Source organism: Bombina bombina, chromosome 1, assembly GCF_027579735.1.
Source record: "Bombina bombina isolate aBomBom1 chromosome 1, aBomBom1.pri, whole genome shotgun sequence".
Taxonomy (NCBI): Eukaryota; Metazoa; Chordata; class Amphibia; order Anura; family Bombinatoridae; genus Bombina; species Bombina bombina.
In genome coordinates this window covers 431554274-431574198 of record NC_069499.1, presented here as the reverse complement: position 1 = coordinate 431574198, position 19925 = coordinate 431554274, and the positions used below count along the sequence as shown (strand labels likewise).

General features: G+C 37.3%; 1 protein-coding gene across 2 annotated transcripts in view; it reads left to right on the top strand.

Moving 5' to 3' along the window:
• COBLL1 (cordon-bleu WH2 repeat protein like 1) overlaps nucleotides 1-19925 on the top strand; it is a 365721-nt gene that overhangs the window by 320949 nt on the left and 24847 nt on the right. For both annotated transcript variants that reach the window (XM_053698388.1, XM_053698389.1), the window contains 2 exons: nucleotides 1082-2925; nucleotides 12516-12671. In XM_053698388.1, the coding sequence (XP_053554363.1) occupies nucleotides 1082-2925; nucleotides 12516-12671 (2000 nt within the window). The remainder of the gene's footprint in view (nucleotides 1-1081; nucleotides 2926-12515; nucleotides 12672-19925) is intronic.

The window sequence follows — 19925 nt, the reverse complement described above, 5'->3', positions numbered from 1 at the left end:
GCAGTGTACTTCACCCTATCTGGTATTCCATACAGATAAGGTAGTTTTACGTACCAAGCCTGGTTTTCTTCCAAAGGTGGTTTCCAACAGGAATATTAACCAGGAAATAGTTGTTCCTTCTCTGTGTCCGAATCCAGTTTCGAAGAAGGAACGTTTGTTACACAACCTAGATGTGGTCCGTGCTTTAAAATTCTATTTAGAAGCAACAAAGGATTTCAGACAGACATCATCCTTGTTTGTCGTTTATTCTGGTAAGAGGAGAGGGCAGAAAGCTACTGCTACCTCTCTTTCCTTTTGGCTGAAAAGCATCATCCGATTGGCTTATGAGACTGCCGGATGGCAGCCTCCTGAACGAATTACAGCTCACTCTACTAGAGCTGTGGCTTCCACATGGGCCTTCAAGAACGAGGCTTCTGTTGATCAGATCTGTAAGGCAGCGACTTGGTCTTCTCTGCATACTTTTGCCAAATTTTACAAATTCGATACTTATGCTTCTTCGGAGGCTGTTTTTGGGAGAAAGGTTTTGCAAGCTGTGGTGCCTTCCGTTTAGGTTACCTGACTTGTTCCCTCCCTTCATCCGTGTCCTAAAGCTTTGGTATTGGTTCCCACAAGTAAGGATGAAGCCGTGGACCGGACACACCAATGTAGGAGAAAACAGAATTTATGTTTACCTGATAAATTTCTTTCTCCTACGGTGTGTCCGGTCCACGGCCCGCCCTGGCTTTTAGTCAGGTTTAAATTTTTTTACACTACAGTCACCACGGCACCCTATAGTTTCTCCTTTTTCTCCTAACCGTCGGTCGAATGACTGGGGGGCGGAGCCAGAGGGGGGGCTATATGGACAGCTTTTGCTGTGTGCTCTCTTTGCCATTTCCTGTAGGGGAAGAGAATATCCCACAAGTAAGGATGAAGCCGTGGACCGGACACACCGTAGGAGAAAGAAATTTATCAGGTTAACATAAATTCTGTTTTTATGAAAACGTGTAACAAAAGGAATGCCAATGTCTATTCATTATCAATTTCTGTTTTTTGTATTGTAATTTTCTCAGTTTTTCTTATTAATTATTAATTTTGTTTTAAGATCACAGAGAAAATGAGATATCGACACAATCCTCAGAGTTAACGGATAATATCCAGTTATTTGAGAGTAAAGCAATAAACACAGAACCTGAAAGCCAGACACTGTCAGATATCCAGCACAATGAAAATAAGGACACAAACATTCCTGAACATGGCCAAATAGAAAGTAAAGAGGATTTTAACACAGAAAAGGGAAAAACTCAAGACTCTGCTGTTCAGACGGTTGATTTTTACAGTGCTATTGAGGTGGAGGCAGAAAAGGAAGCTTCTTGTTCTTATAATTCTTCAACAACATCTTTGAGAGGTACAGACTTGCTCTATGAAGCTGATAGCCAAATATCTCAGCAGGTACCATTTTACAATCATCAACATGAGGTGTCTGGAAAAGAAGCAGACAGGCAGGAAATTGTTGATCTTAAAAAGGAAATAACACATGTTAAAGAAAGTATGGACACTCAAACTGTTGTTAAGGAAAGTGTTGGGGAAAGTAAATTGCATTCACTATCAAAAAGTAACCAGTTGCAAAGACAGAATACAGAGCCTAAGCTTAAGCCTTCCAATGAAATAAGAAGAGACTACCTACCCAAGTATGGAATGACAACCTACAAAATTGTGCCACAAAGGTCCTTTGATGTAGAAAGGTATGTTGAGCATAATGACTTACAGGACCCTAAAAAATTAGATTCTTCTACATTAACTCAACAGACGCTATCTAGTCAAACTGTCAGTTACACTAAAAACATTTCACCTGTCGTTCCAAATACCGAACATAATGAATGTTCATTACTGAGAAATGGAAACCATACTACTCAAGACACTTCAAATATTTCTACAAGTCCAGTGTCTAAAAATATTGAAGTGCCTGTTCGAAGAGAGCATGTTCCAATTATAAAAAGTTTATCTTCAGCATCTGGTCCAAAAAATACCTCTGAACTTAAATCGAAAGATAATTCATCTGGTTCTGTAAAAGCTCCAAGCTCATTTTATTTGCAGATGCAGAGACGAGCTTCAAGTATGTATGTGACCTCTGCAATTGCTAAAAGTGCAAAAATATCCACTAGTGTTACCAATAACACTGCTAAACTTAAAGATATAGGAAAAGACATGACCCAAGTATCAATTAAAACACTTCCCTCAAAGATAGATGTTGTTCATTTGCCCTTAAAAGTTACTGAAAAAAATTCTGAAGCCATGCAGACAATTTATGAAAAACCTTCAGATTCAAAGAATGAGGTTCTTGAAACAATTAGTGAAAAATTGTTTGAAGTCAAATCCCAACCTCATTTATCTCATGCAATAGTTGAAAAGCATTCCATGCCTAACAAAGAAAAGTGTGAAGTCTCTTTAATAAATGTTTTGGAAAACTCTCCTGAGCTTGTATCATCTCAAGATGAAAATCGAAATGAAAATTATCTCAGACCTACTGATCTAAAAATTTATGAATTGACACAACCTGAGTCGATAAAAGAAACATCTACAACATCCTTTAATGATAAGTCTTCTAATGAAGCCTGCCATGAACAGAATAGTGAAAGCTTCTCTAAGACAAAAACGGTGAGATCTTTAAGCTCGCCAACTGGACAATCTGTTCCTATGAGCTTACAAAAATTAAGGACTTTTGCCACTCCAAGGCCATTTTCAAGTATTAATGTTTCCCCATTTACTTCTGCTGTTTCAACAGCAGTCAAAAGATCTCAGTCCTTTAGTTCCAGTACCTCACCCGTCAAGGAGACTACAAAAGTTGACACTATTTCCGGGTGGGCCCCAGTAACATCTCCAACTGAAATCAAGAATGAGTCTACAATGTATTCAGGAAATCCAGGGGAGGAGTCTTTGGATAAGGAGGTAAGCATAGGAAAGCTTTTAGGTAGCAATTATGTTATGTTGATTGCATATTTCTTTTTATTCATATTTTCTGTAGACACTTGAAAACCCTGAATACAATTTTTTACTTATTATTTTAAGTTTTTCATTGTATTTTCTGGGTAGAAGGAATTTTTCCTGTATTTTGCATATAAGGAAAATCTTAATAATATCTCATTATTCTCTGTATGGCGGGTCAGGGTAAGCTGGTGAGATTTGAGTTGTAGGTTTTGATCTCAGCAGACCCACTTCAGCCATTCATTCTGAGGTGCACAAACTCGGTACCATGATGTTGGATGATAAGTTTTATTTTATTGAGTCATGAACATAAGATAGTAGTCAGCATGCCAATAGTGGTGCAGTCTACAGAAAGACAGATAAGGGTGTTTTATATAATATTTTAGATATAGATGTTTTCTAAAAAATAGAAACTAACCAGATACAGTTATAGGAAAAGTGGTTCCCTGGCTTCCATTAACCATGTTGTAAAATATGGAAATAAAAAATAACCATAATAATTCCAGAGGAAAATGTATTTACTGAATCCTTTATTTTTTGCATATAAAGTGGGTAGGGCAAAGACATTAACATGCTTAATATATTTCTATTTATAGTTCAAGTATATAGTGTCGCCTAGGATCAGATCTCACACTTCATTTTTATTACAGTACCTCATTTATGTCCGAGGTTAGCACATTTTATATAGGATACAAAATCCAGTCCAAATATCCAGAGGTTAGAGAAGGTGATTTAAATAGAAGTGATTTTTATATAGATAGATGTAATTTAAAAAGTTAGGATCTTTTGGCCCTGGGTTCCTTACAGCTTGGGCTTGTTACGTCATGAGTTAGTAAGACAATTGCTGGGGCAGATGACCAGCTTTTTTTAAGGCACATAAGTGTATGTTGAGTATTTAACAAAGTATATTAAAAAGCAAAAAACGTCCTATTTAGGAGCTGCATGCATAGTAGCTAAATACATGTTATATGAGCGTCATGCCTGTGTGCTTGTCATTTCCATATGAGCTGTAATGCATTGGATAACTATCTGATATAGTTTAGATGAATTTGGTTTGAATTTGAAGTTATGCCCCATAGTTTCAGCTCACTGTGCAAATAGAGTTCCTATCAGTGCAAATTCTTACTGTCGTACCTGCCATGTACTTCACCTTACCATTTTAAGTTTCCTCAGTGAATATGTAGTCAAGTCAGCATGCAGGCCAGCATCTGCAATGTACACAAATACAAGACAAGTACAGTTTTTCCTTAAAGGGACACAAAACCCCACAATTTTGTTTCATGATTCTGTTAGAACATACAATTCTAACCAACTTCCAATTTACTTCTGTTATCAAATTTGCTTCATTCTGTTATCCTCTGCTTAAAGGGACAGTGTACCCCAGAATTTTTTAGTGTTTTAAAAGATAGATAATGCCTTTATTACCCATTCCCCAGTTTTGCATAACCAACACAGTTATAATAATATACTTTTAACCTCTGTGATTATCTTGTATCTAAGCCTCTGCAAACTGCCCCTTTATTTCAGTTATTTTGACAGACTTGTAGTTTAGCCAATCACTGCCTGCTCCCAGATAACTTCACGTGCACGAGCACAGTGTTATCTATATGAAATACGTGAACTAACACCCTCTAGTGGTGAAAAACTGTTCAAACGCATTCTGAAAAGAGGTGGCCAAAGCAAAATTGGTGATAAAAGTAAATTGGAAAATTGTTTAAAATTGCATGCTCTATCTGAATCATGAAAGTTTATTTTGGCCTAGACTGTCCCTTTAAGTAACATCATTACACTACTGACAGCTAGCTGAACACATCTAGTTAGCCAATCAGAAGAGACATGTGTGCAAGCACCAATCAGCAGCTAGCTTCCACAAGTGTAGGATATGTGCATATTCTTTTTCAACAAGGGATACCAAGAGAACAAAGCACATTGGAAAATAGAAGTGAATGTAAGTGTCTTAAAATGACATGCTCTATCTGAATCATGCAAGTTTAATGTTGACTTTCCTATACCTTTAAAGGGAAATGAAACTCAATTTTTTTTCTTTTATGATTGAGAAACAGATTGCCATTTTAAACAACTTTTTAAGTTACTTCTATTATCTAATTTGCTTCATTCTCTTGGTATCCTTTGTTGAAGAAGATCAGTGAACTACTGGTAACTAGCTGAAAGCAAATGACAAGAAGCATATGTGTGCAGCTACCAATCAGCAGCTTTTAAGCCTACCTAGGCATCCTTTTCAACAAAGTATAATCAAGAGATCAAAACAAGTTAGATAATTAGGAGTAAGCTGGAAAGTTGTTTAAAATCACATGCTATATATGAATCATAAAAGAAAAAAAATGATTTCATGTCCCATTAAACATGCGCTTAATAAATACTGGGTGCCAAGATCCCATGATACCTAGAAAAGTGTTCTAGCGCCTGTTAAAATGACTTCCTTGCCAAAAAGAGTAGAACCAGGTTAGAGGCTCCCAGCTGCACACCTACCTTTGGTAATGTGCACGGGCACAGCTGGATGACACCTGCTCAGGTGCAGCAGCAGCCAAGCTCAGCTCTTTCCTTCTTCCCTTCTTTTCCTCTCAACGCCCTGCTTGCAGCTCTAATAGAGGCAGCATGACCCCAACCAGTGAAGCTAAGGGCCCAATTGCTGCTGTATGTTCAGACAGTTACATTTTTGTAAAAATCAATCAGTTTCTTAAAATACAGTTGCTTGTGTTGCAAAGCAGCAATTTATTGCCTTATATTCTGAGCAACTGAGGAGTCACATCACTGTTTTAAACATTATTCCACACACATATTTTTCAAGTCCTGGCTTAAGCAATGCAAGAACAAGCCAGTAAAAAAAATAATGCAAAAATATTGCCCAAAATGTTTTTTTTATGTGAGGAAAAAAAAGTAAAATAACTGCTTGACGGAGACTATGCTTTTTCTTTTTGAGTCTAGACTTGAATATTCTGTTATCCAAAATAGAAAATGGTTTTCATTTAAAGTGATGGTAAATTCACCAGCATAAAGACATATATTATGAAAAGCTCCTGTCCTAACTAGCATATTGATCTGCTTTTAGCATTAAAAACTCCAATCTACCTTTTTATTAATGAATGTTTTTGTCCGGCTCCGGTAACTGCTGTAATGCAGCCTCTGTCACAGAATTTCTCTTTGGCTTGTTTGACTGGCAGTTGTTTTAGCCAATCAGAGCCTCACCATGCACCCTATGTAAAGTATTGACAGTACGCTCCCGTGCTTGCAACTCTGACTGCAAGAAGATCTGCGCAACTTACTACGCTGTTTGCACAACAGAAATCACTGTTGACTGTTAGCAGATTCCATTATAACAGTAAGCAGCCTCACTGTTTCTGATGCGCAAACAGCGTAGCGAGTTGCGCATGTGCAGTTCTTCTTGCAGTCAGAATTACAAGCACGGGAGGGTGCTTTCAATACTTTACATGGGGCACATGGTGAGGATCTGATTGACTAAAACAACTGTCAGTCAAACAAGCCAAAGAGAAATTCTGTGACAGGTGGCATTACAGCAGCCGGACAAAAACATTCATTATTAACCCCTTAACAACACACGTCATACAGGGTACATTGAAAACACAAACTGGTCTTTAAAGACCAACAACGTACCCTGTACGTCGTTAGGGTTTTAAAGCGGCTGGAAGCGATCGTGATCGCTTCCAGGCGCTTTCAAGGTATTGCCGTCATGCCTCGATATTGAGGCATCACTGCAATACCTTTTTTGGCACACTGATGCAGCGATGGGTCTGATCATTGGTGGGTGGGAGCATCTGCAGGGAGGTTGGTGGGCGGCCTATCGCTGGATCATTTCTGCTAGCCTTGTCTGATCCGTCCCCGGTGCGTGCGGGAGCGTGCAAGGGGGGCGTGGGCGCACGCCCCGCGATCTACACTATGTGCATGATTCAAGTCTTGGTGGAAGCGGGTGTTGGGAGAGGGAAATTGTGTTTTAAAAAATGGATCTGGGAGAGGAGGAGGGGGGTATTGAGGGGGGCAGCTACACTGCAAAAAAAGAAAAAAATATATAAATAAAGGCAGATTATTTTTAAAAGTGGGTACTGGCAGACAGCTGCCAGTACCCAAAATGGCACAGAATAGTGAGAGGGGGGAGGGTTAGAGAGCTGTTTGGGGGGGGGCTCAGGAAGGTTGTGTGCTAAGGGGGGATCGTACACTGCAGAAAATATATAATTAAAAACTTTTTTTTTAAAAACAAACTTTTTTATTTATTTATACTGGCAGACTTTCTGCCAGTACTTAAGATGGCGGGGACATTTGTGGGATGGGGGAGGGAAGAGAGTTGTTTTGGAGGGATCAGGGGGTGGGATGTGTGAGGTGGGAGACTGATCTCTACACTAAAGCTAAAATTAACCCTTCAAGCGCCCTACAAGCTACCTAATTAATCCCCTTCACTGATGGGCATAATACAAGTGTATTGCGCAGCGGCATTTAGCGGCCTTCTAATTACCAAAAACTAATGCCAAACCCATAAATGTCTGCTATTTCTGAACAAAGGTGATCCCAAAGAAGCATTTACAACCATTTGTGTCATAATTGCACAAGCTGCTTGTAAATCATTTCAGTGAGAAAGCTAAAGTTTGTGAAAAAGGTAGTAAAAAAGTGAACATTTTTTTTTTTTTTTTTTTTTTTTTTTTTTAAATATATTTTTATTGAGGTTGTGAGAATTATTACAGAAATTTTTCAACCAATGACAGCAAGAATATTACAGAAAAACATATATTATATGACCATAACCCTAGCGGAGAAGTAAAGGTAAGACCCTTCTGGGTATGGAGTCTGTGCGTCGCTGGAATAGCATCAAAACCATAACAATATAACATAGAGCTGTGTCTGGTATTCATATTGATATGCGTAATCAGTATAACAGTAAAGGATAATGAAACCTCTTTTTATATTATGTAACTAATAGGGATGGTCACCACGTTGTTGTTCATGCAGTTATATAATCTAAGAGAAAAGAAACATTTGGGACAAGTGGGGGTTAGTTTTGGTTTGGCCACTTTTGGACCAAGTTAGCGGGGAGGGGAAGAGGAAGTGCAGCGGGCAAGAGCCGCTCTAAGTGGAACGGGAAAGGAAATGGGGGGCGGAGCCTTATAAAATACCAGGATAGTACAGTGCAAGGAGTACGTAAAAGTCATATTATATAATCAAAGGGCTAAACTGGCAAGAAACAACCTGTTGCTTGTTAAATTAATAGGGAGGGACATAGTTCACTCAGGGTATAATTATAAATGATATTCCTAGAAAACTCTTTATATAGCGGTGCTCTAGGGTCTAATTAAGCATTGTGTGTAATGTTCTATATGGACTGTAGTGGCTAAATTATTCCCCTACTGAATCTATCTAGTATAGGACTACATGAGCTAGACAATAACATTCTGAAATTGTAGTCGCTAAGCTGGTAGCATATCACTATAGGTGTTAGGCCCGTAAATTGAAAAAGAATTAACTACAGCACCAAGACAGGTCTCGAGTGAATACGCTTAAAGATATATACAATAGGTAACTAGATGTCCCAAAAACACGTTTGCGATCTTAGAGTAACATTTTAAACAGCAAATAAACGTATAAAATATAAATAGGTTAAAGTCAGACCATATTATATAAAGGGACAAAGTATGAATGGTATAATATGCCTCTAGTCCACATGGGGGGCTAATTGAGCCAAAAAGATAATCTGGACATAAGCGCTGGTTTTGGACTACTTAAATGAGTAGAGAGTCCCACTTGTGTTAGCCCATAGGTTAGGGTCCACCTCTATAGTAGGAATAAAGCATGAAATTCTATAGCAAGCCACCTTGGCCGCAGATGGCTTCTTAAATATACTGCTAAAGTCATACAACAGGAGGGAGGTTATGGCATTGTTGGGGCTATATGGAGTCAAAAGGGATGTTAATATATAGACATGGGGTTACATAGAAACTCATTTGGCATACAATGTGAACTCCTAAATAAGAGTATGGCGCATAACAGAGGCCACATATGAATGGATCCAGTAATTAGTCCACTATATTCATTCACAGTGAGCTATAAGAACAGTATGACTAGCCAGTGCCCCATCCAAAGCATACCTACTAACCAGCTCATATAGGTAAGTTTGCAGGGAAAACTATAATTAGTTACGGCTCACTTTACAACAAACAACAATATACATGGTTAGCTATGACCCTTCCTATACTTTACCACCTTAATTTTAAGACAGTTTTGTGGCTGAGTTTTGTGAAAAGTGACATACATAATGTCAATAATATGGTCAGAAAATGTGTATGCATTATAAACCTTCTGGATGCTTATTAACAGTTGTTAGCTAAAAACATTGGAAGTAGAGTAATCCTAGGACACCTAAGTGGTAGCAAGATTACAATAGATGAGTTGGCTTAAGTCCAGCAAATATTTCTATAGACACATAAATATATACCTGAGTGACAGAAGCAATTAGTATTAAGAAACAGCCTATATAGCTGATCTAACGTCTGTGAATAAACGGAGTCTGACGTATATAATAGCGTTATAGCTGGAAAACAGCGGAGGCAAAATCAACCAAGCATAACAATTACATGAAAGGGTACCAACTACTATTGGCATGGAATTACAATAGGTACTCTGTATGCTTCATATGGGCTAATTAAAGAGCAGTAATGTCCGAAACAGATGAGATAGTTCTGGGCTACCTTTTAGGGATAGGAAGATTAGGCTTGTTCAAAAAGATCATAGAACACACATTGCATAATGGACCATAACAACATAATAAGTAAAACATAGGAAATATGTAAATATCCAATTGTAAGTAAATGTTTTGTTAAGCAACTGAAATTTAGACATGGTACTATCTTATAAGTTAGGGGGTTATTTAAGACAGATCTAAAACTACATGAGACTGAACTAGCATATTTAAGGGAATCCATCAGGAAATGAAGTTAAATCAAATAATAAACTAAGAAATAACTTTTAAACTGAATGAAATCTAACTCCAATTAAGTCATTAGAGGCAGCAGCAAACTCCAATAGGTTAACCCACTCCAGACCTTATATGGCCAGGCATTGACTGTAATAGCATAATGATGATACACAAGTCAGGACTACACAGAACTGTGACTGTGGGGCTGCGGCATTCCTCTGAAAGAGACTCCTCACACAACTGTGACATATTTTTCTCCCACCATCTGGTGGCAAAATCAAAGTTCTCCTGAACTGTCTTAAGTAAATGTGTGCAACAGGACCAACAGTAGGTACCAGAGGGGTATGAGATCTGCACAAACAGGTCATCTCAGCCTTTAGCAAGGACCACCTAATAAAAGTTCCGCTAACTAGCACTGTTTCATCAATGTGGCCATCGAGAGTATCTCTACCCTCCGGCTTATTAGGATCACGAGAAGAGTTAGGCAATTTTGAGAAGGTCGGATCACTATCCTCAGCTCTCACCTCATGTCCCTTCGCATTGCTCTTAGAGATAGTGAAGGCGTCTTTTTATCTCCTGTTTAAGGGAGTATGTGTGGCTATCCAGAGAGAAGATGAGTTTTTGAATCATAGTAATTAACTGTGACTCCATGATTAAGTAACACCGCAGCCTGTTAAATATGGAGGTTTTTGTTTTGTGGTCTTTAGGTTTGCAGTATAAGCTTAAATCCTGGTCAGCGTTTATTGGTTCTTATAGTTTAAACTATGCTGCTGAGATGTAGGTAGGTTCGGAGTGACGATTCCTCACTAGGATATACTGAACTTTAGCCCAGTGTTACTGTAGATGACTCGTAATATTGCCTGATGTGGGCTATGACTTTTTAGGGGTAAGTAAGTGGAGCATCTACACACCTAGAGTTGTTATGCAGGTTTGAGTATACTCCATGTTTTTAATTAGGAGTACCTGCTCCTGCTGTTATTCAAAGCAGCGGTGTTCCGGTAGCTGCATGGTGCTGGCAAGATGGCGACGGTAGTTCTAACTAGGCGAGACCTTTATGGAGTGACGTCTTTTTAAGCTGTAGAAAAGTTGTAGGCGCGGCAGAGAGTTTGTTTAAATGGGATCATCTGCAGATAAGAGGATGGTTTCAGGGCTCCCAATTCGCCTCCTTGTGTGTGTGCTGTAGTCGGCACCGAGGCCAAACCAGGTCCTCCGTTCACTCTGGAGCTTCTCTACGCTCCGGGCGGTAAACATAAGCAGATAGGGTTTTGTGTGCTCCGAGAGGTCAGCAGGATTGTATCTATAGCGTAGAGGCTATATCGGTCTGAAAAAGGCAGGTTTGCAGACTTTTAACTACAATTAAAGGGCAATTTTAGATACGGAGCTCTGCAGTGTTGCGACTGTTCCCTTCACAGGCTAGCTCCGCCCCCCACATTTTTTTTTAATTTGATCGCTTTTAGCGGTGAAAGGGTCGCATAACATATACCAAAATGGGCCTAGATCAATGCTTTGGGGTGTCTACTAAAAATATATATACATGTGAAGGGTTATTCAGGGATTCCTGACAGACATCAGTGTTAAAACGTAACTTACGCAAATTTTGAAAAAAAATAGTTTGGAAATAGCAAAGTGCTACTTGTACTTATTGCCCTATAACTTGCAAAAAAAAAAAACATGTAAACATTGGGTATTTCTAAACTCAAGAGAAAATTTTGAAACTATTTAGCATGGTTGTTTTTTGGTGGTTGTAGATGTGTAACAGATTTTGGGGGTCTAAGTTAGAAAAAGTGTTGTTGTTTTTTTCAATTATTTCATCATATTTTATAAGAAAAAATTATAGTAAATTGTATGATATGATGAAAATAATGGTATCTTTAGAAAGTCCATTTAATGGCGAGAAAAATGGTTTAATATGTGTGGGTACAGTAAATGAGTAAGAGGAAAATTACAGCTAAACACAAACACTGCAGAAATGTAAAAATAGCCCTGGTCCTTAAGGGTAAGAAATTAAAAAATGACCTTGTCCTTAAGGGGTTAAAGGTAGATTGGACTTTTTAATGCTAAAAGCAGATCAATATGCTAGTTAGGACAGGAGCTTCGATAATATATGTCTTTATGCTGGCAAATTTACCATCACTTTTTTAACCTGTTTTAAAATAACTCTGTGCTTTCAATTATTAGGTTTTGTGACAAACATATTTCATACGTTGCACTAAAAAGTATTTGACTTTTTTTTTTCTTTATATTGTCCATTTAAAATGCTAGTTTGATGTTCAAACCAATAAATAAATTGGTGTTTATTTTTAATAGGGGAGTGTCTGACATGAAGACTCAAAATAAACCTACAGTATGTTACAAAATGAAGACAATCGTAACTTTACTTGTTAATCTAATACAGCTGTATGTTAGTGTTGTCTTTTGTCATAACCGCAAATAACAAAATATATGTTGATTGTTACATTTCTAAATGTGAATAATTTACTTGGGTTATTAATTTTCTTACTACTGTGCATGTCTTTTTACTGATCTATTAAGATTTAAAATGAGCCTGCTTGTTAAATCCTGTACATATTAAAAAAAGACATTAATATTTGTGGTAACAAGTAATTTTCTCTTGTAGACACTAACCCATGAACTAAAATACAGAGTACATAGCCCACCTCCAACTGTTGAAAAGAAAGTAGCTGTACATTTTCAAAGCTCTGATCCAGAACTCATACGCCAGAGTTTGCTGGATGCCATTCGCTCGGGAGAAGCAGCTGCCAATCTAAAGAAGGTGAGTATGTCACATCAAAAATACAAATCCGAAGCTGACCTTATAACAGAGAAGATATGACTTGCGGGACATAATAATGTTGAAAAGATAATCCTCTAGAGTTAATGCATGAGAGAGGCAAACAAACATAAATGAAACAGGGTAGGTTATAGCATCTAAACAGGAATTGGTATGAGTTGCACATAAAATAAATAAAACAAATTTCTTTATAGGTATTAAATATAAGTTTCTTGAATACTTTTTTTTTTACTATATTGTGACTCCGGGGGCTTTTTTTATATTTTATTGTTCTGATAAATTTTACTAATCTGTTTATTTAATATCTATAAAGAATTTTTTAAAATGTATTTTTAGTGTACAACTCATGCCGATTGCCGTTTAGGTGATATACCCTGTCCTGTTGTTACATTTATGTCTTTGTAAGCCTGTGAATAGTGGGTACATCAGGCACTAGGGATATTTTAGCTTATTGTTATATAAGTTTACAAGGTATCCATACATTACTTAGAAACAAGCAAACAGAAATACAGATTGTCATGGCAACACAGTTTGTGCCACTGCATAGTTTATTGCCTTGGCGGCTATATTCTTGCCGATACCAAGCACCAGTATAAACTTAATATTGAATACAATTGATCCTCAAGACTCTGGATCATGATGGAACAATGACTGCCAGCTACATGTGTATTTATGTGTGTGTGTGTATATATATATATATATATATATATGTATGTATATGTGTATATATATATATATATATATATGTATGTGTTTGTTAGTGTGAGTGTATATATATATATATATATATATATATATATATATATACACACATATATATATACACTGTATATACTACTCCTAATCCGCTATTGGTCATGGCCAGTTCTGGAGTGACATTGGCACTAGGTGTTTTATCCTTTTTGAAGCGGTAAATTAAAGATGCAAACACTAGTGCAGTAGTAAAGAATGGGCCAGAATACAAGTGACAGTAATGCGTTATCGATATAAGGTTTATCATGGCTGTTTGAACGCGTCTGATGTGGCACTCGTATTACAAGTTGAAAGTAAACATGATCACTTGAGCGCAATTGAATTTAATGTGCGTCGGGCTATTGCGACCTCAGAGCTCTGGTTAACTGTTTTGCAAAACAAAAAAGTGGCACAAAACGCATCAAAAATACATTTAAAAGTTAATTTACACGTAGAAACATAGATACTGACGGCAGATAAGAGCCATAGGCCCAGCAAGTCTGCCCGATATTACCTAACAGTATAAACTTATTTAGTTTGTAGGATAGCCTTATGCTTGTCCCATGCATTTTTAAAGTCCCCCACAGTGTTTGTTGCTACTACCTCTTGAGGAAGTTTATTCCATAAATCAATCACTCTTTCTGTAAAGAAGTGCTTCCTCAAATTACTCCTGAATCTACTACCCTTTAGCTTGAGCTCATGACCCCTTGTTCTTGAATTTTCCATTTTATGTAAAATACCCACAGCCTCAGTTTTACTAAACCCTTTAATGTACTTGAAAGTTGCTATCATATCACCTCTTTCCCTTCTCTCCTCTAAGCTATACATATTTAGGTCATTGAGCCTATCCTGGTAAGTTTTATTTTTTAGACCATGTACCATTTTGGTAGCCCTCCTTTGCACAGATTCAAGTTTGTTAATATCCTTCTGAAGATATGGCCTCCAGAACTGCACACAATACTCAAGATGAGGCCTAACTAATGATCTATAAAGTGGCATAAGAACCTTACTATTTCTGCTGCAAATACCTCTACCAATACATCCAAGCATTCTGCTAGCCTTACTCGCTGCATTACTACATTGTTTACTAAGTTTTAAATCATCTGAAATAATAATTCCCAAGTCCTGTTCCTCATCTGTAACAGTCAGTAAAGTGTCATTGAGTCTGTAATTAACATTTGGATTTTTCTTCCCTAAATGCATTATTTTACACTTTGCTGTGTTAAACTAACACAGTTTATCTAATAAAAATAAATTGCACAAAAAGGTGATAAGGGCTCAAAGATATTAGGTCTCAGTTTTTAGAGAAAAAAAGGCTTTAACATAGAGATACATACAAATACATGTCTATAGATGTATATTTATATATGTGTACATATGTATTTATATGTGTATATATGTATTTACAGACATATTTACACATATAGATATGTACACATATATTTAAGTGCATTGGAGCCCTTTTCAAGTAGATGAAAACATGTAAAAGCATATTTATGCAATATTCATTTTTAATAAAGTGTTATACGTAGGATTAACTGTAAATATTTTACATTTCAATGTTCTGCACATAGCATAATACATTTTTAGAAATATATTCCTATATATATATATATATATATATATATATATTATATAATGTATGTATATATCTATATGTGTGTGTGTATATACTGTGTATATATATATATATATATGTGTGTGTGTGTATATATATATATATATATATATATATATATAAAATGTGTGTGTGTATATATATATATATATATATATATATATATATATATATATATATATATATATAAAATGTGTGTGTGTGTATGTATGTATATATATATATATATATATATATATATATATATAAAATGTGTGTATGTGTATATATATATATATATATATATATATATATATATATATATATATATATATATAGTACCAAAATACCATCAGATATATGTAGAAATATGTATTAATAAGTAAATAGAACATATTCTTCTATGTGAAGAACATTAGAATGTGAAATATTCATATTTTCATGTCTGGTTGGTTAGTGCACTTGAGAATATGTGATGGGGTTTGTTTTTCTTCACTTTTCTTGCTCCATTGACTTCTATGGGGGAATACGTTAATGCAATATTCCTATTTTTGATTTTTGCGTGCATTGGGTTACTGCGCAAGTGAAAACATTTTACTTTCAACTTGTAATACAAGCGATACCTGAAAAAAAAGTTTTCTTGTAGCAGAGTTAGCATGCGTGCGGGAATGATAAATACCACTCCACTCATAATCTGGCCCTATGTGCCTTAACGTCTTTGTCCTGTACACAGATCTGCCTGTGTGCATGAGATTGTGCTTACTTTTTTGCATCAATATGTATACCCTCAGGATCCTGATATACTTATCTTCACCTGATTGGTCAGTCACAAAATGGAAAAAAACCTATGCTTAACAGTGGTGAAACTTGGAAACTTTGGTGTAGAAAATGTTAATGAAACCAATAAGGGAAAAATAAATAAATTAATATATCTAGATGAATCTTCCCCCTCATTACAAGACTATGGGGCTGATCTATCACTTGATAATTATCAGCATGTTAAAGGCTGCAGATTTTTAAATTTGAGACAATAACCAATCGGCCATTTTCATTGTTCATCTGCAGCACTTTTGTTCTTACAGTTTCGTTGAAAAATGATCCTATTCTTTACCTTTGCAAGTCCATGTTTTTGTGATCACAAACCAAATCCTCAATATTTAAATGGATCTTATATTAATTTCTATACCTTAATCCAGTGCTTTCCAAACTGTGTGTCGTGACACATTAGTGTGTCGGCGGCAGTGTGTAGGTGTGTCCCTGCTTCAGCACAAATGTTTTTAAATTTAAAATTATTTTCACTTTCCGACTTTCCGCCTGCCTGCTACGCATATCACGTGGTTGACACGTGATTGATACCTCGTGGGTCAAAGATCATCTTAACCTTTTGGCGCAGCTTAGCGGGGACTGAAACTATTCCCATTGGGGGCACATTGGCTCCTGACTGCACATGGAGACTCCTCAATCAGCTTGTGACTGCACGTGTAGTTAGTGAGTGGGATAGCAGTGTGTTTGCAGCACGGACAGTAGTCAGTCAGACTCGCAGAGCTCTGAGGGCAGCAGCTTAAATGCTGAGCTGAAGTCAGAAGTCAAAGTGTTGGGTTTTTTTTGCAGCTAGCTCCCAGTAGTGCATTGCTGCTCCTGCTCTTGATATATGGATAGGAAGTGGAATCTTAGGCCTAGATTTGGAGTTAGAGGCTCCTAACGCTGGTTTTAGGCTACCGCCGGTATTTGGAGTCAGTGATTAAAGGGTCTAACGCTCACTTTTCAGCCGCGACTTTTCCATACCGCAGATCCCCTTACGTCAATTGAGTATCCTATCTTTTCAATGGGATCTTTCTAACGCCGGTATTTAGAGTCGTTTCTGAAGTGAGCGTTGGAGCTCTAACGACAAAACTCCAGCCGCCGGAAAATAGCAGGAGTTAAGAGCTTTCTGGGCTAACGCCGGTTCATAAAGCTCTTAACTACTGTACCCTAAAGTACACTAACACCCATAAACTACCTATGTACCCCTAAACCGAGGTCCCCCCACATCGCCGCCACTCGATTAAATTTTTTTAACCCCTAATCTGCCGACCGCCACCTACGTTATACTTATGTACCCCTAATCTGCTGCCCCTAACTCCGCCGACCCCTGTATTATATTTATTAACCCCTAACCTGCCCCCCACAACGTCGCCGCCAGCTTCTTACAATAATTAACCCCTAATCTGCCGACCGCAAAGCGCCGCCACCTACGTTATCCTTATGTACCCCTAATCTGCTGCCCCTAACACCGCCGACCCCTATATTATATTTATTAACCCCTAATCTGCCCCCCTCAACGTCGCTGACACCTGCCTACACTTATTAACCCCTAATCTGCCGAGCGGACCTGAGCGCTACTATAATAAAGTTATTAACCCCTAATCCGCCTCACTAACCCTATCATAAATAGTATTAACCCCTAATCTGCCCTCCCTAACATCGCCGACACCTACCTTCAATTATTAACCCCTAATCTGACGACCGGAGCTCATCGCTACTATAATAAATGGATTAACCCCTAAAGCTAAGTCTAACCCTAACACTAACACCCCCCTAAGTTAAATATAATTTAAATCTAACGAAATTAATTAACTCTTATTAAATAAATTATTCCTATTTAAAGCTAAATACTTACCTGTAAAATACATCCTAATATAGCTACAATATAAATTATAATTATATTGTAGCTATTTTAGGATTAATATTTATTTTACAGGCAACTTGGTAATTATTTTAACCAGGTACAATAGCTATTAAATAGTTAAGAACTATTTAATAGTTACCTAGTTAAAATAATAACAAAATTACCTGTAAAATAAATCCTAACCTAAGTTATAATTAAACCTAACACTACCCTATCAATAAATTAATTAAATAAACTACCTACAATTACCTACAATTAACCTAACACTACACTATCAATAAATAAATTAAATACAATTGCTACAAATAACTACAATTACATAAACTAGCTAAAGTACAAAAAATAAAAAAGAACTAAGTTACAAAAAATAAAAAAATATTTACAAACATAAGAAAAATATTACAACAATTTTAAACTAATTACACCTACTCTAAGCCCCCTAATAAAATAACAAAGACCCCCAAAATAAAAAATTCCCTACCCTATTCTAAATTAATAAATGTAAAAGCTCTTTTACCTTACCAGCCCTGAACAGGGCCCTTTGCGGGGCATGCCCCAAGAAAATCAGCTCTTTTGCCTGTAAAAGAAAACATACAATACCCCCCCCCAACATTACAACCCACCACCCACATACCCCTAATCTAACCCAAACCCCCCTTAAATAAACCTAACACTAAGCCCCTGAAGATCTTCCTACCTTGTCTTCACCATCCAGGTTCACCGATCCGTCCTGAAGAGGTCCATGATCCGGTCAAAGTCTTCATCCAAGCGGGGCAGAAGAGGATCTTCCATCCGATTGAAGTCTTCATCCAGGCGGCATCTTCTATGGTCTTCCATCCGGAGCGAAGCGGCAGGATCCTGAAGACCTCCAGCGCGGAACATCCATCCGGCCCGACGACTGAACGACGAATGACGGTTCCTTTAAGGGATGTCATCCAAGATGGCGTCCCTTGAATTCCGATTGGCTGATAGGATTCTATCAGCCAATCGGAATTAAGGTAGGAATATTCTGATTGGCTGATGGAATCAGCCAATCAGAATCAAGTTCAATCCGATTGGCTGATCCGATCAGCCAATCAGATTGATCTCGCATTCTATTGGCTGATCGGAACAGCCAATAGAATGCGAGCTCAATCTGATTGGCTGATTGGATCAGCCAATCGGATTGAACTTGATTCTGATTGGCTGATTCCATCAGCCAATCAGAATATTCCTACCTTAATTCCGATTGGCTGATAGAATCCTATCAGCCAATCGGAATTCAAGGGACGCCATCTTGGATGACGTCCCTTAAAGGAACCGTCATTCGTCGTTCAGTCGTCGGGCCGGATGGATGTTCCGCGCTGGAGGTCTTCAGGATCCTGCCGCTTCGCTCCGGATGGAAGACCATAGAAGATGCCGCCTGGATGAAGACTTCAATCGGATGGAAGATCCTCTTCTGCCCCGCTTGGATGAAGACTTTGACCGGATCATGGACCTCTTCAGCCCCCCGCTTGGGCTTGGATCAGGACATCGGAGGAGCTCTTCAGGACGGATCGGTGAACCTGGATGGTGAAGACAAGGTAGGAAGATCTTCAGGGGCTTAGTGTTAGGTTTATTTAAGGGGGGTTTGGGTTAGATTAGGGGTATGTGGGTGGTGGGTTGTAATGTTGGGGGGGTATTGTATGTTTTCTTTTACAGGCAAAAGAGCTGATTTTCTTGGGGCATGCCCCGCAAAGGGCCCTGTTCAGGGCTGGTAAGGTAAAAGAGCTTTTACATTTATTAATTTAGAATAGGGTAGGGAATTTTTTATTTTGGGGGTCTTTGTTATTTTATTAGGGGGCTTAGAGTAGGTGTAATTAGTTTAAAATTGTTGTAATATTTTTCTTATGTTTGTAAATATTTTTTTATTTTTTGTAACTTAGTTCTTTTTTATTTTTTGTACTTTAGCTAGTTTATGTAATTGTAGTTATTTGTAGCAATTGTATTTAATTTATTTATTGATAGTGTAGTGTTAGGTTAATTGTAGGTAATTGTAGGTAGTTTATTTAATTAATTTATTGATAGGGTAGTGTTAGGTTTAATTATAACTTAGGTTAGGATTTATTTTACAGGTAATTTTGTTATTATTTTAACTAGGTAACTATTAAATAGTTCTTAACTATTTAATAGCTATTGTACCTGGTTAAAATAATTACCAAGTTGCCTGTAAAATAAATATTAATCCTAAAATAGCTACAATATAATTATAATTTATATT